The sequence below is a fragment of the Lycium barbarum genome, chromosome 3 (assembly GCF_019175385.1).
Source record: "Lycium barbarum isolate Lr01 chromosome 3, ASM1917538v2, whole genome shotgun sequence".
Classification (NCBI taxonomy): domain Eukaryota; kingdom Viridiplantae; phylum Streptophyta; class Magnoliopsida; order Solanales; family Solanaceae; genus Lycium; species Lycium barbarum.
The window spans coordinates 48,074,135-48,100,716 of NC_083339.1; the positions used below are offsets into that span (position 1 = coordinate 48,074,135).

At 37.4% G+C, this 26,582-nt stretch overlaps 1 protein-coding gene across 1 annotated transcript; it reads left to right on the forward strand.

Annotated features, from left to right (window-relative positions):
• The first annotated feature begins 12,777 nt into the window (after nt 1-12,777).
• Nucleotides 12,778-26,056, forward strand: LOC132630789 (uncharacterized). Its single transcript, XM_060346387.1, has 3 exons — nt 12,778-13,624; nt 25,072-25,479; nt 25,608-26,056. Exons 1-3 carry the CDS (start codon nt 12,778-12,780, stop codon nt 26,054-26,056), a joined length of 1,704 nt encoding a protein of 567 aa, XP_060202370.1.
• The last annotated feature ends 526 nt before the right edge of the window (nt 26,057-26,582 follow it).

The following is a 26,582-nucleotide window of genomic DNA, read 5'->3' on the forward strand; positions in this document are numbered from 1 at the left end:
GATGCTGCCCGAATTTTGGCAGATTCTAAAGGAGTTTGGTTTAAGGACTTGAGATAGACATATGACGATAATTCTAACGGTAGTATAATTTCTCTTGAGTGTAGATTAGCAAGTTTGGCAGAATAAGCGTTAATTCGTAGGAGATCAATCATGTATGTTAAGGCTCGTCCCTTTCTTTCAAAGGCATGATCCCTATGGTACGATTTCATAAATGCGTCTATAATTTCTTTGTTCTCAAAAGATAGAAGTTCATGACTCCAAGGCATGATTCCTTTCCCGATAATCCATAAATGTTTTCCAAAGTGTCCGTATTTTCCAAACGAGAGATTTATGATGCTGTGAGCTCTTATGATAATAGCGATGAACGTGTTTTTACGATGATAATGATGATGTCAAATATGAGAATATTTTCTATGATGATTATGATGATGATGATTTTATGGTTAAAAGTCTCAAGTTTTGATTTCAACGATGATATGAAGATGTTGAGCTACTTCATGATTTTCCTTGCTTTTATGAGATTATTGAGCATATTTCATAATTTTCTCAATTTTATTCATTGTTGTTGGTCTCACCTTATAATAATTTTCCCTTCAAGGTGACATAGAGCGATGATGGTTATTCCATAATATAATCGGTGGCCTATGATGTGATGTTTATATATATAAGGCACAGTTGATAGGAGGTGATGCTGTGGCCTATGATGTGATGTTTATATATATATAAGGCACAATTGATGGGGGGTGACGCTGTGGCCTATGATGTGATGTTTATATATATAAGGCACAGTTGATAGGGGGTGACGCTGTGGCCTATGTTGTGATATTTTTAGGGGTGACGATGTGGCCTATGTTCTGGCATTTCTATAGATATATGTGTTTTGTTGATATAGTCGTAATGATTTATTTATCTTTGCACATTCATTGAAATGTCTCAGATATCTTCCATCATTTTATGTACATATTGATTTAAAAAGGTTAAAGTTGCATGTATGGTATCCGCCTTAACAGGCAATCAAATCTACAGGTCATCTTTATCCCCTGTTATGTTCTATCTTCCGTATTATGTTGTTATTCATGCCTTACATACTCAGTACACTATTTGTACTGACGTCCTTTCTTGTGGACGCTACGTTTCATGCCACGCAGGTGTATACAGATGAGTATAACACATTGGCTATAGGATGTGCCCAGGCTATCAGCTGGATTGATAAGCTCCATCTTAGTTCGGAGTGTTGCTGAGTCAGAGTACTTATGTTATGGTATCTCGTGTATGTTAGAGACTTTTGCAGACAGTGTCCTGTGGATAGTGCGTCGAAATGTCGATAGTTGTGTAACGCGACCATATAGGTCGATTTGTTTTTGTGTTTTATTTTTAAAGATTTTATTGTGACTAAAGGTTTTCTTTGAATTAACGATTAGGGAGAAGTCCCTGATTTGATGAAAGAGTTTTATTGAAAAGTGTTTTTTTACCTGGAGGAAGCGTCATTTCGTGGATTAAAGGTTCAAAAATTGTTGTGACTCCTGGATGGAATAGTAGTATGGCACTAAGCCGAGTAGGGTCTTGGGTGTCAGTCGCGACCTTCCAGTTTGGATCGTGAAAGGAGTGGTATCAGAGCAGTTCGTCCTAGGTGTTGTCTGCAAAGTCGTGTCCAGTAGAGTCTTGTTTATGGTATGTTGTGCGCCACATTTATAAATAGGAGGCTACAGTGCCTTTAGGATGGTTACCCTTCTTCCATATCTAAGATTGTGCAATGAGATCCAAGTCATAGGAAATGAAATTCCCTGCACTAACCCTTGATTTCAATGGAAGAATAGTACTGACAAAAGAAGTGAATGATGATATCGGGATTACAGGGACAATATAAGTTGAAGGAATCAGTATAGAGGTAAGTATTAGTAAAAAGGATTATGAGTCAGATATGGTAAGAATGTTGCAAGTATGATTGAACTATATAGCTAATGAATGAAAGAGGAAGTGACTAGGAAAGTACAAAAGGACGATCGATAAAGGTTCAGGTATATTCTGAGTTGTGACGCAAGAGGTAAGTTTCGTCATTTTTGCATTTCTATTCAATATTGAGAACCTTGTATGGCTAAGGTGTGCTAAGTATGTATATATTTTCCCCTGCGAGGCATTATATGTATTTTCTGGGCAGCGTGTAAGTCTGGGATAGTAAGAAATATTATGGGCACTCTGCCAAAATTCTCCAAAAAAATTGAACGACAAGGACCAATGATTTAGGAGATCACGAATATTATACGTCTATGATTGTTACAGATTGATTAATGGGAAAGTTTGGGACAAGATGATATGGAATGATAAGATGAAGATGACACTACAAGTGGACATTGGGCATTAATTATTGGAATAAAAAGTACTATTCCAATTAGACAGATAGTTGGGTACATCATTATTTCGAGTGTCCCTAGGGATTATTATAGGCAAGATTTGAGATTTAAAGTAGTAATTTTGGGTAACGACAAGTAGGGAACTTGAAGGATTCGTAAGTGAAAGAACAAAAGCGATAACGAAAGGATTATTATGGGATGAAATTTCGATCGAGAATGGCAATGGAATACAACACCATAAGGCAAAGCCTTTAAGGGGAGAAGCGAGTAAGCTAGGGTACGAGCACAAGAACTGAAATAATATATGGTAGATGTTGTATTGTGAATGGATTATAGAGATAGTTCGAAGTAAGAATTATTGTGGGAATAAGGTTAACAAAGTCTGAAGGCAAGTCAGCAAATGAATAGAGTAACTAAAGAGTATCTTTTGAGACTGGACTGAAAATAATTCGTGGGGAAGAAAAGAAATTGAACGATATTCTAGTAGGGGAACTTAATGTCCACCAAAATGGGAAGGATATGACAAGAAAATAGAAGGGAATGCAAGGGAGTTTTAAGATAGTCTTGGTATGCATGAAGAATGGTTTATGAGGAGGATGATTAGTAGTCCGAAGGATTAAAATGGGTTACATTCGAGGTTTTGTAGGAACAAGGTCTATTGGGGGATTCAGGGAAGGTCGACAAATGAGTTCTGCTGTGGCTTAATATAAAGAGAAGGTTTTCATGACTAACTCAAAAGAAATGATTTATAGCAAGGATTATGGAATTGATTATATGCTAAGGTTAAGTTAAAGGACGTCATAAAGATATGGGTTGTTCCTGTTATACTTTAGGATGCTAGAGATATTAAGATGATTTTATATAAGTTAGATTAGTGAATTGGGGTTACTTGGTTCCTAGAGATCAGGAGTTGTCGGTAAAACGAAGTATAGTCAGAACTTATGTTTTCCATTGATGCAGAGATGATTACGTTGAGCAGAGCTACGACTAGTTAGTGAGTTAACACAATTGCAGAACGAAGGTTACGAGAGTATCAAGAGGTAAGTTATGAGATTTAAAGGTCTGTAAGGTAAAAATGAGGAAGATATGAGCTATTAGGGTACATGAGGTCATAATTGGTTCAGACCTCAGTTAAGAGGACGGAAGCGTCGTTGTTCGGTATCCAGGTATGTTAGTGATTTCTTCAGAAACTTGTTTTCCGACTTATGAGTTTCAAAAGAAAGGAGATTAGCTACAAGAGTAGACAAAGGTTTGTAAACCTATGATGTTAGTAAATTCAGTAGAAAGCTATGAAGGGTATGAGTGGATTTAAACAGGTTAAAAGTTGGGGAATGGACGAAAAGATTTCGAGAAGGACAGAAGTAAGCGTAGGAAAGAGTTAGTAAATAACCAATAGAGACCTGTTATGGAAATGGTACGATTAAATGCGATATATTAACTAGAAGAATGATTCGATAAGGAGATGTACCAGAGAATGGGATCAGGGACAGAGTACAAGACCAGTTTAAACATTCGAGGACGAATGTTTCTAAGGGGGGATGAATGTTACACCCCGGAAAATTTCGTGTTACGAAGACTGTAGACGGCTTAGTAGGAGCTCAAGGGAGAGAAAAGTTATACAAGGATCAGGGGTGAAGATTACATAATCTGAGTATGAGATATATATATATATATATATATATATATATATGACATTTGGAGACTGTATGGAGTAAATCAGTTAACACTTACTTGATGAATAGCCCTCGTAACGGTATGTTAAGGTAGGGCCCACATGTCGGGATTTTATAAAGAACATATGAACAGGGATATGAGTAGTACATGGGAAGTTGAGAAAATCATAAGAAGGACCCTTAAGTCAAATATAGGCATAAGCCCACCAAAAGGATGATTTAAGGATACGTTTTCGGATGATCTGAGTCCGAGGGGCCAAAACGCTATTATATGTTTGGAATTTGGAAACACACAAAAAACGAAAGTTGTAGATAATGGAAAGATATTTCCAACCATAGGTCGAGGGCCCTCATAGAATATCGGGATCAAGAATTAAGGCAATTTTATGATAAAGATTCCAAGCTGTCAAATGGCTTCCGTGGGTCCCACTTGAGAAGGTCGGTGGAACCGACTTATAAGGGGTATAAATACCCCCATTAACTCCATGTTTTCAGCATTTTTACATTCTCAATAGTCCTAGAAACTTCCCAACACAACCCCAAACATTTATAGCCCATTAAATCAAGAATTTAATAAGATTACACCAAATTTGTCCATGAAAGGTGATTGTTCTTGCTTCTACTTGATGTTGTGGTAAGCTTGGTCTTGAAGAAAGTTGGTGTTGCTGACTTTATTCAAGTATAAGGTATGTTCTTCATCGTATCTCTTACGTTGAGTTGATTTGAAGGTTTAGCAAGTCTTAAAAGTGAAAATAGCTATGGAAGGAAGGTCATAAAGTGTCGTGTTGTAGTTGTTGTGTTTATGAACTGTTTTCAGCATGTTGTGTTCGTGTGGCTGGGCTGACTTACATGTATACAGATGGTATCTAATGTTGTTGGTGTGTTGATGAGATTATGCTTCTTGATTGGGAAGAAAGGAAGTGTATATTGTTGTTGTATGTTGAAAAACATCGTGTGTGATGTTTTCTTGAATATGTTGGTATTGATAATATTGTTGTTGACGTTGGTATTGTTGTTGGTTGCTGGATTGTGATTTTAGGCTAGGCACATAAACAAGGGAGATGCTTCCCGAATTTTGGCAGATTCTAAAGGAGTTTGTTTTAAGGACTTGAGATGCACATGACAATAATTCTAACGGTAGTATAATTTCTCTTTAGTGTAGATTTGCAAGTTCGGGAGAATAAGCGTTAATTCGTAGGAGATCAATCAGGTATGTTAAGGCTCGTCCCTTTCTTTTAAAGGCATGATCCCTATGGTATGATTTCATAAATGCTTCCATAACTTCTTTGTTCTCAAAAGATAGAAGTTGGCGACTCCAAGGCATGATTTCTTTCCCGATAATCCATAAATGTTTTCCAAAATGTCCGTATTTTCCAAACTAGAGATTTATGATGTTGTGAGCTCTTATGATAACAACGATGAACATATTTTTACGATGATAATGATGATGCCAAAGATGAGAGTATTTTCTATGATGATTATGATGATGATGATGATTTTTATGATTAAAAGTCTCAAGTTATGATTTCAACGATGATATGAAGATGTTGAGCTACTTCATGATTTTCCTTGCTTTTATGTGATTATTGAGCATATTTCATGATTTTCTCAATTTTATTCATTGTTGTTGTTCTCACCTCATAATAATTGTCCCTTCAAGGTGAGATAGAGCGATGATGGCTATTCCATAATATAATCGGAGGTTACCGACCTTACGTCACTCCGATAGAGTTATAGCTTTCTTTGGGCTCCCATGCATGCTATGAGTATAATATATGTATATAGCTATTATGTCACGTTACCGAGTTCTGTTATTTAATTTTTGCTTATGCATTGCACTCTTTCTCATTCTTGGCGTGTGTGTATATATAAGGCATAGTTGACAGGGGGTGACACTGTGACCTTTGTTGTGACATATATATATATAAAGCACAGTTGACAGAGGGTGACGCTATGGCCTATGATGTGATGTTTATAAATATAAGACACAGTTTACAGGAGGTGACGCTGTGGCCTATTGTCACGACCCGACTAGGGGCCGTGACGGGTACCCGGGGCTAACCACCGAGCACCACTCGTTCTACTACTCATCATACTCATTAAGCATTCTTTTATCAAATTCATACTCAAATCATAAGAAAAATCATTTTTCATTCAAGAACATATATACTTTTATATACATAATATAGTAGTAACATAGTGAGACCATATAACCCACACCTGCGTATCTACCAGCCTCTACTAGAGTGCTTGACATATGGACGGGACAAGACCCCGTCGTGCCCAAAATACATCTACATATCTACACAAAAGTATAAACCAAGTAGCACCTTCGGAATTATGGAGTGCTCCTTTAAATCTACTCGTGGCTCCTATGGATCGGCACTATCTCCCTGTCTACCTGTGGGCATGAACACAACGTCCAAAGAAAACGGACATCAGTACGAATATTGTACTGAGTATGTAGGACATGAATGAAATAAGCATAATAGAAGAATCACAAACCATAGGAGGAAGATATAACCTGCATGAGATTTATAGGTGAATACATTTCATACATATATCATATACTTATATAATCATAGTACAGGTATCATCATAGCATATATATATATATATATATCACTGCGTCATCATCATCATCGTTAACCCGCATCCGGGTAACCATCATAAGCAGCCCGCTTTAGCGGTGACATGTCCGGCCATTTAGGCGCGGTGGAATCAAAAGCAGCCCGCATTAGCGGTGACATGTCCGGCCATTTAGGCACGGTGGAATCATAAGCAGCCCGCATTAGCAGTGACATGTCCAGCCATTTAGGCACGGTGGAATCATAAGCAGCCCGCATTAGCAGTGACATGTCCGGCCATCTAGGCACGGTGTAATCATATCGTCATATACCCTTCGTAACTCAACATTTTCATACATGGCATAGGCATATTATAAACTTACATTATTAATCATCTCATAGACATATCATGACTTAACATCATTATACATTTATCATTAAAAACATACATTAGAACTTGAAGGCAACTATGGCTATGTCGGTGTGACATAACATCGTGAACCCCCGATTCCATTATGGACGTTTATAAGTATTCAGCCTCACCTTGGAGGAAATAGTGTATAAGGTGAGTATATACACTAACAACATCATTAACTATATAGGAACATCATACCATGAACTCTAGGATCTTTAGACTTAAGCTCATCATCATCATTATTGGGATCGTAATGTATCTCTTATCTCATGTAGCTATTCATGAACATATACTCTTAGCTTTTCGGGGTATAGAGGATTCATGGAAAAGAAGGAAATATCATGCCATCGGATTCATGCCATAGAAAGAAGGGACTAGCTTCACATACCTTTTTCGTTTAACTAATCTATTGCCTGCTTGTTCTCCTTCATTGCTCACGTTTTTACCTTCAAGAGAATTCACATTAGCATTAGCTAATCGATTATATGAACGTGCTTACTAATGCTAGAGAAAATTGGGTAGCATCTCCTTTGTTTCTACAACTTTCTCCATATCATATAACAACTCCCAAACATCAATAATAACATTCATAATCTCATAATCAACAACCTTCATCAACCATACATTATTCAATTTCCCCAATTCCATTTCAAGGTCATCCATAACCATGGTCATAATACAACATTACCTTCATCCCCATAAAATGTTTGTCCTATGTTCTTTATATCATTTATAACATAACTATACTCGTAACATACGAAGAATCATGATTCATATTAAGCTACAACTCAAAAATGACACTATTCTCATATTTGTAACCCATTTTCTATTTCCTTCTATAATCCAGGTCTTTCAACCCCTCAATACTTTAAATAACATGAATTGATCATAAAACTTACCTTTGATAGTGTAGGAATGGGTTTTGGATAGCAATACTCCACTTGAAGAAAAACCCTAGCTTCAATATCCAAAGAATTCTTGGAGCTTATTAACCCTAGCAAGACCTCTAGCACATGGGTATCTTGATTCTTGCTTAATGATATTTAATCTCTCTTGGATTTTGGCTTGGATTAGTTTATGGAGTGGAAGAGAGGGTTTTTAGAGAGCTTTTGGATCTGATTTGGTAAGATGAAAAGTCCAAATGAAGTGGACTAAATAATATAAAGCGGAACTTAAAATCCCGTCGGGCAATTCTGCGCCAATTTTGACGGGCCGTCAAAATTCCTACAGACCGTCAAAATGGTCTGTGGAACTGCCTAGTCAAATATGGGTCACTTTGACCATTTGACGCTGGGCTGTGTCAATTTGACGGACCGCAGAATTTTCTGCGGGGCGTCAAAATTCCTGCGGGCCGTCAAATGGTCCGTAGAAATTTTCTGTTCAGACAGTCTGTCGTAGAATGACCATAACGTTTTACTCAGACGTCACATTGACGAGAGGTTTGTTGCGTTGGAAACTAGACTCGATTAAATTCAATTTGGACAAAAGAAACGCACCAAACACTACAAGAAACAAGATTTATTATGGCGACAGTATTAGCTGCCACAATAGTTACATATTCAGTGGCGACAAATAATGTCACTGCAGAAGCTAAATATTTAGTGGCGAGCTATAATAGGTCACCATTAATAGGTGTCGCTAATTCTGTAATTTTCCATTCCAGCTAAAATCAAAATTTTGCCTCATATTTTTAGTGGCGACTTGTAAATTGTCGCCCCTGAATATCATTTGTGGCGACCTGGTCGCTGCAAATAGTCTAATTGATTTAATTTTAAAATAAAAAGAAAGTGAAAAGCACAAAGTAAAGCTTATAGTTGTCTTTCTTCGTATATTCCTCCATATCTGTACAAAGCTTTCTCCTTCTCAATTGAAAATTCTTAAAATTTTCACTACTCAATTCGCTCAAATCTCTTAAATCTGTATGCTAATACCACAAAATGTGACCATATTTTAGAGACCCAAAAGCCCTAAGTAAAAATTGTGACTCCATCAAAAATCTATGCAGAGAAATCGAGTTATCTAACCCATTCGAAATCGATTCGAAAATTTCACCTCCATTTCTTTAACCCATTCGAAAATCTATAGAAATCGAGTTATCTAAAGCGGAAGAAAGTTCAAAGTTAGAAGTTTGAAGCTGCAAGTGTTTGAAGTTGTTTGGAGTTTTGAAGTTGTTCAAAGTTTTAAAGGTACCATTCATGTTTATCCCTATTTTTATTTTTCATATTTTGTCGATTCTCGATCTTGACAGTCATTTTTGAGTTATCTCTTTCAATGGGTAAGCTGGAAGTTTCTTTTTGAAATTCTAGGCCTTTTGATGTTATTATTGTGATTGGATGTTCATATTACATTGGGTATTTTGAATGTAGTGATTTATGCAGAGAAAAGAGCTTCTTTTAGATTAAATTTATCTGGGTTTTTAGCTTTGAAGATGTATTCTATTGGTTTTCAAGTATTGAGTTATAAGAAATTTATTGAAGTATTTAATATGCAGAACATGTACTTTTTTTTCTTAAAAGAGAGATTGGTAAAGGTAGTTTCCTTTGCTGCTTTATTTACTTATGAGCATTATTTACTTCAGTCCAATATACTCTACTCTTTCGATTTTTTGTGTGTGTATGTGTAAGTTAGTAGCAGCCCAATTTTGGATTCTTGAAATCAAAGAAGAAATTAAAAAAATGGTATTAGTAGTAGCCGTAAGGGACTATATTAATCGCATGTTACAAGATATTTCTGGAATGAAAGTTCTCATTCTTGATTCCTCTACGGTTTGTTATTAATCTAATATTTAAAAACACCCTTTTGTTTGTTTCTTTGTTTTTATGTCTTAAAAATTATTCTTTTGGTGTTTATGTATTTATTTTATTTTTTGTGAAATGAGTGAATATTGCATTGAGATGGTTTAAAGGTTGATGGGGTTTGTTACCTGATTTGTAAATAGGTAAGTGTGGGTGATAATTCCAAACCCATTGGAATATTATGGACTAAGAAAATAAGTTCAGTGAGATAATTACTTAAATGTAGCCTTTTTTTGAGTAATAAGTTCTTTGATTTGTGCTTTTCTTGTTTGAGTTAATGTGTAGTTACAGATTAATATCAATTGGGTAATTTTGATGTAGTAATCTTGAACTCAAAGAATGAAAAAGAAAGAATCTTGAAGCCTTAATCAGTCTATCAATCAATCAACTACTTCTATATTACTAGTTGGGTTAGCTATGTGAATCCTTTGTATCCATTCTGTATCTATTCAGGTTTATTTCATTTTAATACTAAATATTTTGTCTTTTAAGCCAAATTAGGAGCTCTTTAGAAACCAGATTTAGCTGGTATTTCTTATATGGATCCAATTGATCCCAAGAGATTGTAGGTCTTCCGAGAGCTGAGACAGCTATCCTCAATATGATTTAAGTCTATGTCGTCTCCTTGTTAATACCTTCGATCATCTAAGGAGACTATAATCAGGAAATGTTGGACTGGGAAGCCAAGCCCAGTGATCTAACAAGAATTGTTAGCAATGTGGTCAATGAAACACTAAAGGAAAAAAGGAATTTCTTATTGCTGAGAGTATGGGGGTAGATTTTGAGATGCAGACATAGTATTAGTGATTACTAACTCGTTAGATATTTGCTTAATACGTTTGAAAAAGAAGAAGAAAGCATGAATATTTTAATCATCGGTTGTGGTAGTTATGGAGTCATGGAGATGTCATTGAAGTGATTTTAGTAAAACAAAGATGCAAAACCTTTTCTTGTAGGTGAAGTGATGTGGTTGGATGAGGTAACTAGAATCTAGGCAATGTTTCAGCACCTTCCCGTGTTAGTTTGTGTTAAATAAGTTGTTGTTTATTAATTTGATATTGGAGCAGCCATTGTACTTTTAAAGACATGTAAGCTGCTGTTTATGAATTCTGAAGATAGAGGATCAAAATCTTGTTTCTTACTGGAGTAGATTCGGGCATGATTTTGAACTGGAAGTTCTGAATGATGCCTAAGGCATCAAGTGACTATATAGCTGGAAAGACATATCAGGAGCTTATCAAAATGCAGTCACAATTTGCATTTTGGGAAGGATGGAGGGAGAAACGATAGATGTTTTATAGGAAGAAGAGAGACCTTTTAGAGTTTGAAGTTGAAATGCTTATAGTTTTTGGTTTTTGGTGTAATCTAACGCTGTAAATGATATACATATTGTAATAGATTTCTCTTATTTCTCTACATAGGATTGGGTGTGAGTAGATGTTTGTACTTTTTATAGATTCAACACCCATTTGGTGGTACTTACTTATGTGTTTGAGGGTGTCTTCAATGAATATTATATTAAGTGACATGACCATAACTGCAATTTTACTGGAGAACTATTACAATCTAGAAGTTTTATGATGCGCTAGTAGTGAATGCTCTTTACAGCAACAGGTAAAGTAAGAGGCAGCAGGGAACTTGTCACACCCTAGGAAAATCGTGCATCGGCAAAACACGAGAGGGATACTGCGTATATAAGGTAACAAGCCTTAGACCCTACAGACGTGCTTTAAAGCCTTTGGGTTTAGACTCAAAGCGGACATTATCATTAGTAGGCTGAGGTTTTACAGAACTCGAAACAACGGTTTTGGTTTTTAGAGATAGAATTTAGTATTGATGAAGCATGTCCTAAAGAACACTTTTTAGTGAGATCTAAGAGAATCTGATTTGGTAATTTCCTTGGAGGTAATAAGATTTGGTATAAGCATTTTCCTTTTGCATTTAGTGAACAAATTTAAAAGCCCTCCTAGTTGTAGAAGACCAACCGTGTTTGCATAATTTCACTTTGAATACTGGTAGATACTGTTGGCATGAGGCTTGAAAAGATAAAACATGTATCTCATTTGAAAGTTTGTTTTTCTCTCTAAGAAACTGCCTCTTTGTGTGTTTACTTGTGATGATATCCAAGTCCTGATCAAAGTAGTTATGCATTGTCTTTCTTACTCAAAAACTTTTTCCATCACCCTGCCTGCTGTCATGTTGCTCTGAACTGCTGCAATTAGATGGTTGCACCTAGGATCTTGAAACTGTTATTAAACAGGTGCTGCACTCTGAGATTCAAACTGTTGCCTTGTTTTTTGTTACAAGCAATCTGGGCAAGTCCTCTATTGTTGACACTTGTTTGGGATAAGATTGTCACTTGCATAGCTTTTGCCTTGCTGCTACTGTTGTGAACTGCTGAACCTGGAGATTCTTGCTGCATTTTAATTACCATTTTAGCATAATAACTTGTGTATTTTTGAAAGGTTCAGCTAGTCTACTATGAACTGTGGCTCTTTGTTGTTTGCTATGAACTCTTGATACTTTGATAAAAACAAATGCTACACTTTGAGGGGGAATTAGCTGCCTGCTGGTTTTGTTCTGTAAAAAGAATAGATACTACATTCGATAGGCTTGCCATACCTGTGGTTTAAATGGCCACCATGTTTGGTACATGTTGTTGTCCATTAAAGAAAACATTGGCTGCACTTGGAGTTATACTAGTGGTTGTTGTATATTGTCTACTGCATGATTTATTGATCATATTCCTCGTAAATTATATTAATCACAATTATTCTTCTGATAATTGGAATGCACCTCTCATATAAAGTAGAGTATGTTTTAGTTATGAATATATTAATTTTTTAAATATGAAGTTTATATTGACTTATTCATGCTGACGCCTTTGCATAGGCCTCTTCTTAGACTTTCCACTGTTTATCATTATGAAAAATCTAATTAATTAATTTATTCCTTTTTTTTGTTGAAAAATAGGAAATGGATAAAAGTTGGTTGAATATTAGGAATAGAGTTGACCAAAGGTATAGAGATGGAGTAGAAAGCTTTCTTAATTGGGCATTCAGTCAACTCGGGGTGAGCACTATTATTCGATGTCCTTGTAAAGGGTGTATGAACACCGTGTTCAAGCTAAGGATTAATGTAAGAGGAGACTTGTTGAACAAGGGCTTCTGGGATTCTTATAAAGTGTGGGACTTGCATGGAGAAGTGTTAGTTAGAGTTGATGATGAAGTCGAAGATGATAGCATGGAAGAGGATAATATTACTGAAATGATTCACGATGCTTGCGGATATATGAATGTGGAGGATAATACTAATTCTTCTGAGGGCAATGAAGAGCCAAATATGCATGCAACAAAGTTTTACAAATTGCTAGAAAATGCTCAGACAGAACTTTATCCTTGTTGCACAAAAGTCTCAAAGTTGTCTTTTGTTGTTAAATTACTTCACTTGAAGTGTCTTAACCATTGGAGCAACAAATCAATGGATGACTTGTTGAGCTTCTTTAAAGAAGTTCTTCCTGACGGGTCATTTGTACCCAAATCTTTTTATGAAGCGAAGAAAGTTCTTCGTGACCTAGGCTTGGGGTACACCAAAATAGATGCATGTCAAAATGATTGTATTTTATATTGGCACGATTATGTCAATGCCCAATCATGTCTGAAGTGTGGTAAGTATAGATGGAACTCAGAAGGACACAAAGCCATGAAAGTAGCTCATAAAGTATTGCGACATTTTCCAATCAAACCAAGGCTTCAGCGATTATACATGGCAAAAGAGACGGCAAAAAAGATGAGGTGGCACAAGGAAGAAAATATTGATGATGGTATCTTGCGGCATCCATCCGACTCTATAGAATGGAAATCTTTTAATGAGCGTCATCCTACTTGTCACACCCCGACTTTACTAGGGTGTGATGGGCACCCGACCCCTTATCTAGGGCCGAGCGAACCCGCTAACTCTTATTACATACATAGACTCTGGAATCACTTAAGACTAAAATACACGGTAAGCTCTCCAAATTTGTTTTTTCTTCATAAGTAAACTCTGACATCCTGTAAGACTCGTGACATGAAGCATAATAACATATCGGTTGCTTACAGACTGACAACCCAATTCCCATGACTCTATCTGCAAAGTCTCTAACATGGAATAGAACATCATAGCATATACTTGGACTTGGAAATCCTCCGGGACAAATGGAGTTCGCCATCTCCACTGGAATATCTTCAGTAAGGTCTTCTAATCATCTGGGAGTACCTGCGCGGCATGAACGCAACCCCCGAAGAAGAGGGGTCAGTACGAGTAATGTACTGAGTATGTAAGGCATGAATAGTACCATAATAGAGGAATATACAGTATGAATAATATCGGAATAGACATATGGAGCTTATCCTGGAACAGATGTAACCTGTACATAGGAATACTCCATCCCACCAAGTTCAACTTGGCCAATTCTAATCAACAACAATCCGGGAATTCAACCCGGCCAAACTATCAACAACAATACCAACGAATATTCTAGCAACATTTCAACATTCAATTCAATTCACATAATGTTCCAACGATTTATTCGACACACTATTTCATCCGAAACCTTTAACTCCAACCCCAATCATACATTTCATTATCGTTCATATACGTTAACTTCAACCACACCATTCATTCTATATCGCATAATCCATAACGACGACAACCACAATATCAAATTACATCAATTTACCATAACTTACCAAACAATACCATTTTCGGCCACAACAACTTCTTACATATTTTTATACAATTTCATCCATCTCTACACATTACAACCACAACAACATGCTACATTAGTTCAATCTTTCCTCACAACATTACACATACCATACACGGCCACTTACAACATCCATATTTTCATGGGTTTTATTCATCTCCACATACCATAACAACCATAACATTAAATAAAATTAGTTCATCATTCCAATCATAATACACAATATACATGGCCATACACTATATATATATGTATGTATTTCACGGCCACACATCAAACACACATACTTTCATGAATTCCATCCATTTTCACACATTACAATACTCACAAACCATCCATGACACATAAAAGGGATGAAAACCTTACCTTTCTCTTCAACTTCCCACTTGGTTTAGGGTTGGTATATGACACCAAAAGCCTTCTACTTGCTTCAACAATCACTCCATGATGTAGAGGACCCTCAAATTAGTAGGATTACTAGGAGAAAATATTTTTTGATCAAGAATTCAAAGGAGTGATTTTTCCAAGCCCTTGGCCGAATGGCCTAGGCTTGGTTTTCTCTCTTCGTCTTTTTTTTTTTTTCCTTTTTGTTCCTCTTTTGTCTTGAATTGGAAGACCACACCTATATATATATATATATATATATATATATATATATATATATATATATATATATATATATATATATATACATGGTTATAGTAGCATGTGAGGGGCACATGCCCCTCTCTAGAATTTTCTCTTCTTTTTCCATTTTCCGTTTTCTAGAGTTTTCTTGAAATTTTTGCAAAAGATGACCAAATCTTCTTGCCATGCAAGCTTTGACCACATGCATAAATTCCCCCTTTTGTTTCGGCCAAAATGGCCTTTTATGAATACCTTGCGAAATTACCATTTTGCCCCTAAGCTCCCGCATTATTATCATGAACCCTTTTGCGAATTTTCCTTCTTACCCTCGGCCTTTCTCAACATTTCCATTCCACTAATGCCCATAATTAATATTTATAATCAACTTGTACATTGAAGTACATTTGGGGAAATGATTGTTCCCTTAACTTCATCACGACTACCTTAGAATATCCGAACGTATAAAATACGGGATATAACACTACTTTTTCACCTGAATTAAGAAATGTTAGATTAGGTTTAGCAAGTGACCTTTATTACCTGTCCATGGGAAACTCGAAGTCTTACAGTTCCCGGGACATTTTCGTAACACGTCCTTTCTTGCATAATTACTATTTTGCCCTCCTTGATTTCCGATGCTCACCTTCCGCCTGTATATGTGGCTACCCCTTATCCTGAACTTCCAGACTCTCGATAGTAACATTCACACCTCCGTTGCCATACCAGATCCACGACCTTTCTGGAACAACGCATCTCGCCTATTGTCGTTTTGCAATATTTCCTATCCACGCGCCTTCCTGTTATGCGTATCCATTCTTACGGAAACTCCTTTACCATTCCTACTCTTCACAGCCTGTACGTAACAATTATCGACAATACCTTACAGAACATACGGTTGTATGACAAATTCCATCCATTCAGAACTTCCTGTCCCAAGTAACAGAACAAATATCCCAACTTACCTCTGTGTCTTACCATATCGCCATTCGCCTGTTTCCGTCGCTATTGGACGTCTGAGAAAATTAACGATTAGTACCAGGGGTCTCATTTCCTATGGCTTGGCTCTATCGCATGATCTGAGACAGAAGGAAGGTCAACATTTCCTAAATGCCCCGCAGCCTCCTGTTTATAAATGTGGCCGGCTTCACACCCATAAATAGGACTCTACTGGACACGACTTTGCAGACAACCCCTTAGACCGACCTGCTCTGATACCACTTTGTCACACCCCGACTTTACTAGGGTGTGATAGGCACCCGACCCCATATCTAGGGCTAAGCGAACCCGCTAACTCTTATTACATACATAGACTCTGGAATCACTTAAGAATAAAATACATGGTAAGCTCTCCAAATTTTTTTTTTCCTCATAAGTAAACTCTGACATCCTGTAAGACTCGTGACATGAAGCATAATAACATATCGGCTGCTTACAGACTGACAACCCAATTCCCATGACTCTGTCTGCAAAGTCTCTAACATGGAATAGAACATCATAGCATATACTTGGACTTGGCAATCCTCCGGGACAAATGGAGTTCGCCATCTCCACTGGAATATATTCAGTAAGGTCTTCTAATCATCTGGGAGTACCTGCGCGGCATGAACGCAGCCCCCGAAGAAGAGGGGTCAGTACGAGTAATGTACTGAGTATGTAAGGCATAAATTGTACCATAATAGAGGAATATACAGTATGAATAATATCGGAATAGACATATGGAGCTTATCCTGGAACAGATGTAACCTGTACATAGGAATGCCTTTCTGCAGATGTCATGCTTGCTTAGTTTCTTTTTCAGGAAAACGGTGTTTCTTATTTACATATACAGAAAACAGAACATTTCAGAAAACGGTGTCCTTCATTTACATTCACAGACGCCGAGTACATCGGCTCTCCCACCCCCTTCCCCAACAGTGTCCCAATATATATATATATATATATATATATATATATATATATCACAAATACAGACGCCGTATCCGGCTTTCCCATAATCCCGCGTCCGGGATGAAATCCAGCTGAATCAGGTGGTGATATAACAGTGGCCCTTCCCCTTCCCCATATACATATGCATATACATATACATATTCACATTCATATTCATATATCATACAATTGGCATGCATGAGAGCCCAAAGAAAGTCGTGTGTCCATCGGAGTGACGTAAGGTCGAAATCCTCCGATTACATTATGGACTAATCGGGTCACTTGTCTCACCTTGAAGGAACGATAATTGAGGCGAGACTACCAACGGAAAATAGCTTTAAGAGGAGACATAGAACAAGATCATAGGCATTATAACCATTAATCCATATGCTTTGAAGTCTTTTAGAAACTAGTATAACACTTCCATATTCACATTGGATTCTTAGCTCAAGACTCTTAGTCGTGGGATCATTCTTGTCGTACTTATCTTAGACATATCCTCCTTTCTGACATCATCGTTATCATTATTATCATGGAAGTAGTCTCGTTGGGATAGGTACCGTACTTGTCATTTGGTAATGGAATAAGGATCGAAGGTTTCTTTTGGTTTCAGCATCAAAGTAAGTCAAGCGGAGTAAAAAGGTAAATTCGGGAAACCGTGGGCCCACCTCGGATCAAATGAGGTGGCGTACCAAATTTATATATATTGCATGTCATGGCGTTACTTGTGAGGGTTTTATGGTAGTCGGGTCTCATTGGTGCAATTTCTAGCTGTTAGGGAGTTTTCAAACATTTGCTAACATTTTCAATTCAATCCTACTTAAGGAAAAAGGGGAAATTTTATGTGCGGATTCTGGAGGGTAGAAGAGTCCCCGAGGTTCTTATCCAACATATTACGTCTAAGACATGCCATAGAAAGAAGGGTGAAGCCTTACATACCTTTTCTGCTTCTTATGCGACTCCAAATTCACGTTCCAAATTCGCCAAAATCTACAAATTGGTCATGTTTACCAAAACTTGATTAGAGCCTTTAGAATTGAATTCTTAAAGTAACACTTTGTCTGCCGAAATTCCGGCAGCAATTCCCCTGTAAATACTCCATCCCACCAAGTTCAACTTGGCCAATTCTAATCAACAACAATCCGGGAATTCAACCCGGCCAAACTATCAACAACAATACCAACGAATATTCTAGCAACATTTCAACATTCAATTCAATTCACATAATGTTCCAACGATTTATTCGACACACTATTTCATCCGAAACCTTTAACTCCAACCCCAATCATACATTTCATTATCGTTCATATACGTTAACTTCAACCACACCATTCATTCTATATCGTATAATCCCTAACGACGACAACCACAATATCAAATTACATCAATTTACCATAACTTACCAAACAATACCATTTTCGGCCACAACAACTTCTTACATATTTTTATACAATTTCATCCATCTCTACACATTACAACCACAACAACATGCTACATTAGTTCAATCTTTCCTCACAACATTACACATACCATACACGGCCACTGACAACATCCATATTTTCATGGCTTTTATTCATCTCCACATACCATAACAACCATAACATTAAATAAAATTAGTTCATCATTCTAATCATAATACACAATATACACGACCATACACTATATATATATATGTATGTATTTCACGGCCACACATCAAACACACATACTTTCATGAATTCCATCCATTTTCACACATTACAATACTCACAAACCATCCATGACACATAAAAGGGATGAAAACCTTACCTTTCTCTTCAACTTCCCACTTGGTTTAGGGTTGGTATATGACACCAAAAGCCTTCTACTTGCTTCAACAATCACTCCATGATGTAGAGGACCCTCAAATTAGTAGGATTGCTAGGAGAAAATATTTTTTGATCAAGAATTCAAAGGAGGGATTTTTCCAAGCCCTTGGCCGAATGGCCTAGGCTTGGTTTTCTCTTTTTTTTTTTTTTTTTTTTCCTTTTTGTTCCTCTTTTGTCTTGAATTGGAAGACCACACCTATATATATATACATGGTTATAGTAGCATGTGAGGGGCACATGCTCCTTTCTTGAAATTTTTGCAAAAGATGACCAAATCTTCTTGCCATGCAAGCTTTGACCACATGCATAAATTCCCCCTTTTTTTTCGGCCAAAATGTCCTTTTATGAATACCTTGCGAAATTACCATTTTGCCCCTAAGCTCCCACATTATTATCATGAACCCTTTTGCGAATTTTTCTTCTTACCCTCGGCCTTTCTCAACATTTCCATTCTACTAATGCCCATAACTAATATTTATAATCAACTTGTACATTGAAGTACATTTGGGGAAATGATTGTTCCCTTAACTTCATCACGACTACCTTAGAATATCCGAACGTATAAAATACGGGATATAACATCCTCCCCCCCCTTTAGAACCTTCGTCCTCGAATGTTCAACTGATCTTATGGGGTGTCATAATAATTCGGGAGGATCCCTTTGTAGTCGTGCTTTCCTTCATACTCACTCCTTATCCTTTACCTCATTCCTTTTATAATCGAACCTCTCGGTTTTTACATGAATCTTCTTCCCGTGTCGTAGGTTTTCTACTTCGTTAGGCCAACGTATCATTCTTGTCTTTCTCAGATCATCTCTTTTCTGTTACTATTTCGTGACCATATCTTAACAAAAGCCACACCTTTAGATTCTTACTACAACTATTCTTTAGTCTCTTTTCGTATCTCTCAATACAGGTACACTTGCCTTTGACTTCATATGTTGGTGCTCGTTGCGTTTATCGTCATTCCTTGTAAGCCCAATATGGCCTCCCCCCCTTTAAGGGGTTCCTTATATGCTCATAGTCCTTTATGAAGTCTTCGCTTACCTTTATCCCTCACCTTCTTTTCCAGCTTTATGCCTAACATATCAAAACTCCTTGTCTTAAGCTTTTCTTTTACTTTCTGTCTAGGTCCTCATTTGTCCACATTTCCATACCTTTCTATCCTTTATTCGTCCTTTCACTTGCTTAGCTTTCTTGCCCGTAATTCTTTCTTAACTACGTGTTCGTCTTGTAGCTGTGCGTCCATATTTCTTAAGCGTCCCATTAATTGCTTAAACCTCTAAGTATATTACTGTAGTTACATACTTGTCCTTCTTCAGATCTTTCACCTTAACACCATCACCATCCTGAGCATTCCTTTTCTCACTATGTCTTCATATGGGTTCTAAATTTAGGAACTATTCCTTTGGCCCTACTTATTGGAATCGGTTCTTAAACTCCACATTTTCCCTTTCGATCTATATTGCCACACTCTATCCCTTCCAACTATTACTGTATTAGATTCTCCAGTCTTCATCAGTCGCAGAGGCACTAACAGCTTTCCTTGTAGCACCAGTACCATTTACTTTCGCTATCACTCGGGCTTCGATTCACTTGTTCGGTTAATGCCCTCCTTGCCATAGTGCCGGTTACTGGAACTCCGAGATTCACATATACAATCATTTGAAATATCCTACATCCTCACAAATATATGTATATGATTACTATTAGCTAACCCACAAAGTACGTCCAAATGCTGTTCAAGCCTATCCTAATTCTAAGGCTGTAATGTACTCCCTGTCTTCTTATCGAGCTAATCCACCTTGTCTTACGCGTCCTCTTAAGGTTCCCGGCCATCCCATACACCCTAGTTTTCCTTAAAACTCCCTAGCTCTTAATTTGGCTCTTATGTTTCAATCTATAGAATTACTCACCAACTTCCCAGGGGGTCACCCATCATGGAATTGCTCCCACCTGAGCACTCTTAACCCAAAAACTTCATTGGAGTTCGGTCTCTTAATGCTGATATTTTCGCGTCAGCTTTCTCACCTGACCTTTATTACCTGTCCTGGGGCAACTCGAAGTCTTACAGTTCCCGGGACATTTTCGTAACACGTCCTTTCTTGCATAATTACTATTTTGCCCTCCTTGATTTTCGATGCTCACCTTCCGCCTGTATATATGGCTACCCCTTATCCTGAACTTCCAGATTCTCAATAGTAACATTCACACCTCCGTTGCCATACCAGATCCATGACCTTTCTGAAACAACGCATCTCGCCTATTGCCGTTTTGCAATATTTCCTTTCCACGCGCCTTCCTGTTAGGCGTATCCATTCTTACAGAATCTCCTTTACCATTCCTACTCTTCACAGCCTGTACGTAACAATTATCGACGATACCTTACAGAACATACAGTTGTATGACAAATTCTAGCCATTCAGAACTTCCTGTCCCAAGTAATAGAACAAATATCCCAACTTACCTCTGTGTCTTACCATATCGCCATTCGCCTGTTTCCGTCGCTATTGGACGTCTGAGAAAATTAACGATTAGTACCAGGGGTCTCATTTCCTATGGCTTGGCTCTATCGCACGATCTGAGACAGAAGGAAGGTCAACATTTCCTAAATGCCCCGCAGCCTCCTGTTTATAAATGTGGCCGGCTTCACACCCATAAATAGGACTCTACTGGACACGACTTTGCAGACAACCCCTTAGACCGACCTGCTCTGATACCACTTTGTCACACCCCGACTTTAGTAGGGTGTGATGGGCACCCGACCCCATATCTAGGGCTGAGCGAACCCGCTAACTCTTATTACATACATAGACTCTGGAATCACTTAAGAATAAAATACATGGTAAGCTCTCCAAATTTTTTTTTTCTTCATAAGTAAACTCTGACATCCTGTAAGACTCGTGACATGAAGCATAATAACATATCGGCTGCTTACAGACTGACAACCCAATTCCCATGACTCTGTCTGCAAAGTCTCTAACATGGAATAGAACATCATAGCATATACTTGGAATTGGCAATCCTCCGGGACAAATGGAGTTCGCCATCTCCGCTGGAATATATTCAGTAAGGTCTTCTAATCATCTGGGAGTACCTGCGCGGCATGAACGCAGCCCCCGAAGAAGAGGGGTCAGTACGAGTAATGTACTGAGTATGTAAGGCTTGAATAGTACCATAATAGAGGAATATACAGTATGAATAATATCGGAATAGACATATGGAGCTTATCCTGGAACAGATGTAACCTGTACATAGGAATGCCTTTCTGCAGATGTCATGCTTGCTTAGTTTCTTTTTCAGGAAAACGGTGTTTCTTATTTACATATACAGAAAACAGAACATTTCAGAAAACGGTGTCCTTCATTTACATTCACAGACGCCGAGTACATCGGCTCTCCCACCCGCCTCCCCAACAGTGTCCCAATATATATATATATATATATATATCACAAATACAGACGCCGTATCCGGCTCTCCCATAATCCCGCGTCCGGGATGAAATCCAGCTGAATCAGGTGGTGAAATAACAGTGGCCCTTCCCCTTCCCCATATACATATGCATATACATATACATATTCACATTCATATTCATATATCATACAATTGGCATGCATGAGAGCCCAAAGAAAGTCGTGTGTCCATCGGAGTGACGTAAGGTCGAAATCCTCCGATTACATTATGGAATAATCGGGTCACTTGTCTCACCTTGAAGGAACGATAATTGAGGCGAGACTACCAACGGAAAATAGCTTTAAGAGGAGACATAGAACAAGATCATAGGCATTATAACCATTAATCCATATGCTTTGAAGTCTTTTAGAAACTAGTATAACACTTCCATATTCACATTGGATTCTTAGCTCAAGACTCTTAGTCGTGGGATCATTCTTGTCGTACTTATCTTAGACATATCCTGCTTTCTGACATCATCGTTATCATTATTATCATGGAAGTAGTCTCGTTGAGATAGGTACAGTACTTGTCATTTGGTAATGGAATAAGGATCGAAGGTTTCTTTTGGTTTCAGCATCAAAGTAAGTCAAGCGGAGTAAAAAGGTAAATCCGGGAAACCGTGGGCCCACCTCGGATCAAATGAGGTGGTGCCAAATTTACATATATTACATGTCACGGCGTTACTTGTGAGGGTTTTATGGTAGTCGGGTCTCATTGGTGCAATTTCTAGCTGTTAGGGAGTTTTCAAACATTTGGTAACATTTTCAATTCAATCCTACTGAAGGAAAAAGGGGAAACTTTAAGTGCGGATTCTGGAGGGTAGAAGAGTCCCCGAGGTTCTTATCCAACATATTACGTCTAAGACATGCCATAGGAAGAAGGGTGAAGCCTTACATACCTTTTCTGCTTCTTATGCGACTCCAAATTCACGTTCCAAATTCGCCAAAATCTACAAATTGGTCATGTTTACCAAAACTTGATTAGAGCCTTTAGAATTGAATTCTTAAAGTAACACTTTGTCTGCCGAAATTCCGGCAGCAATTCCCCTGTAAATACTCCATCCCACCAAGTTCAACTTGGCCAATTCTAATCAACAACAATCCGGGAATTCAACCCGGCCAAACTATCAACAACAATACCAACGAATATTCTAGCAACATTTCAACATTCAATTCAATTCACATAATGTTCCAACGACTTATTCGACACACTATTTCATCCGAAACCCTTAACTCCAACCCCAATCATACATTTCATTATCGTTCATATACGTTAACTTCAACCACACCATTCATTCTATATCGCATAATCCATAACGACGACAACCACAATATCAAATTACATCAATTTACCATAACTTACCAAACAATACCATTTTCGGCCACAACAACTTCTTACATATTTTTATACAATTTCATCCATCTCTACACATTACAACCACAACAACATGCTACATTAGTTCAATCTTTCCTCACAACATTACACATACCATACACGGCCACTTACAACATCCATATTTTCATGGCTTTTATTCATCTCCACATACCATAACAACCATAACATTAAATAAAATTAGTTCATCATTCCAATCATAATACACAATATACATGGCCATACACTATATATATGTATGTATTTCACGGCCACACATCAAACACACATACTTTCATGAATTCCATCCATTTTCACACATTACAATACTCACAAACTATCCATGACACATAAAAGGGATGAAAACCTTACCTTTCTCTTCAACTTCCCACTTGGTTTAGGGTTGGTATATGACACCAAAAGCCTTCTACTTGCTTCAACAATCACTCCATGATGTAGAGGACCCTCAAATTAGTAGGATTGCTAGGATAAAATATTTTTTGATCATGAATTCAAAGGAGTGATTTTTCCAAGCCCTTGGCCGAATGGCCTAGGCTTGGTTTTCTCTCTTCGTCTTTTTTTTTTGCCTTTTTGTTCCTCTTTTGTCTTGAATTGGAAGACCACACCTATATATATATATATATATATATATATATATATATATATATATATATATATATATATATATATATATATATATATATACATGGTTATAGTAGCATGTGAGGGGCACATGCCCCTCTCTAGAATTTTCTCTTCTTTTTCCATTTTCCTTTTTCTAGAGTTTTCTTGAAATTTTTGCAAAAGATGACCAAATCTTCTTGCCATGCAAGCTTTGACCACATGCATAAATTCCCCATTTTTTCGGCCAAAATGGCCTTTTATGAATACCTTGCTAAATTACCATTTTGCCCCTAAGCTCCCGCATTATTATCATGAACCCTTTTGCGAATTTTCCTTCTTACCCTCGGCCTTTCTCAACATTTCCATTCTACTAATGCCCATAATTAATATTTATAATCAAATTGTACATTGAAGTACATTTGGGGAAATGATTGTTCCCTTAACTTCATCACGACTACCTTAGAATATCCGAACGTATAAAATACGGGATATAACACTACTTTTTCAACTGAGTTAAGAAATGTTAGATTAGGTTTAGCAAGTGATGGGTTCCAACCTTATAGGAATATGAGTTCCAATCATAGTATTTGGCCTGTCGTACTAGTTACGTATAATTTGCCACCATGGGATTGCATGAAAAATCCATATTTCATGATGACACTTCTTATTCCAGGCCCTAAGTGTCCAGGCAATGATATTGATGTATACTTACAACCAATGATTGAAGAGTTGAAAGAGCTATGGGATGGGGTGCAGACTTATGATGCACACTCAAAATCTAATTTTCTTATGCGTGTGGCTCTCCTGTGGACGATTAATGACTTTCCTGCATATGGGAACCTCTCAGGATGGTCAACCAAAGGCAAGCTTGCATGCCCTTGTTGCCATAAAGACAAACAAACAGTTTCCTTACGTAATAAGTTAGGTTATATGGGTCATCGTCGCTTCCTTCCCATAAACCATCCATGGCGTAGAAACAGGGTGTTATTTGATGGGAAAGTGGAAATGGGGGCTGCACCTAGCCCTTTAACAGGTGATGAAGCACTTATGCAATTACAAGATTTGGGCAATGTGACTTATGGTAAGTGCAAAAGCGAAAGTGTAATGTTTCTAACAATGCTTATAATTGGAGGAAGAAGAGTATCTTTTTTCAATTGCCTTATTGGAAGAATCTTATGTTGCGACATAACCTTGATGTGATGCATATAGAAAGAAATGTGTCCGATAATATTTTATCAACTGTGATGAATATGGTTGGAAAGACAAAGGACACGTTGAAACGTAGATATGATTTGGTGGACCTTGGAATCAGGCAAGGATTGCATCCAATTGAGGATGGGGACAATATTTTGTTACCGCCGGCATGCTCTGCATTGTCCCTACAAGAGAAGTTGAAGGTATGTGATTTCTTAGCTAATTTGAAGGTTCCAGATGCCTTTTCATCAAACATTTCAAGGTGTGTTAACATACTTGAGAAAAAGATACATGGATTGAAGTGTCATGATCATCATGTATTATTACAAGATATTTTTCCAGTAGCTATACGTGGTTTGTTGCCTAAGGAAGTCTGTGAACCAATTATAGCCTTAGCCAATTTTTTCAAGAATCTATACTCTAAGTGCTTGACAATTGAAGATCTTGATATCCTAGAGGCTTAAATTCCTATCATATTGTGCAAATTTCAAATGGTTTTTCTTCCGGCGTTCTTTGATGTCCTGATTCATTTGACAATTCACTTGGCAAGAGAGGCAAAGCTTGGTGGACCAGTTCAATATCGGGATATGTACCCTATTGAGAGGTAACGTGTCTTTCTATAATATAAATGCCACATAGTTAGAATATCATATTCTATAATTATATTAATCAGAAATCTTTATATAGGTATTTGCGAACACTTAAGTCATATGTACGCAACCTAGGTCGTCCAGAAGGTTCAATTGCAGAAGGTTATTTTGCAGAGGAAAGCCTCACGTTTTGCTCACGATATTTAAAGAATATCTCAACCAAGTTGAATAAACCAACTAGAAATGACGATGGATCTAGGTCAAAGGGTGAGATGTCCATCTTTAAAAATAGTGGGCAACCAAAAGGTGCTGCTACAGATAGCAAGAAGCTACCTTATGATGAGTTCAACCAAGCATGCATGTATGTGCTTCAAAATTGTGAAGAGGTGTCGCAATTCTT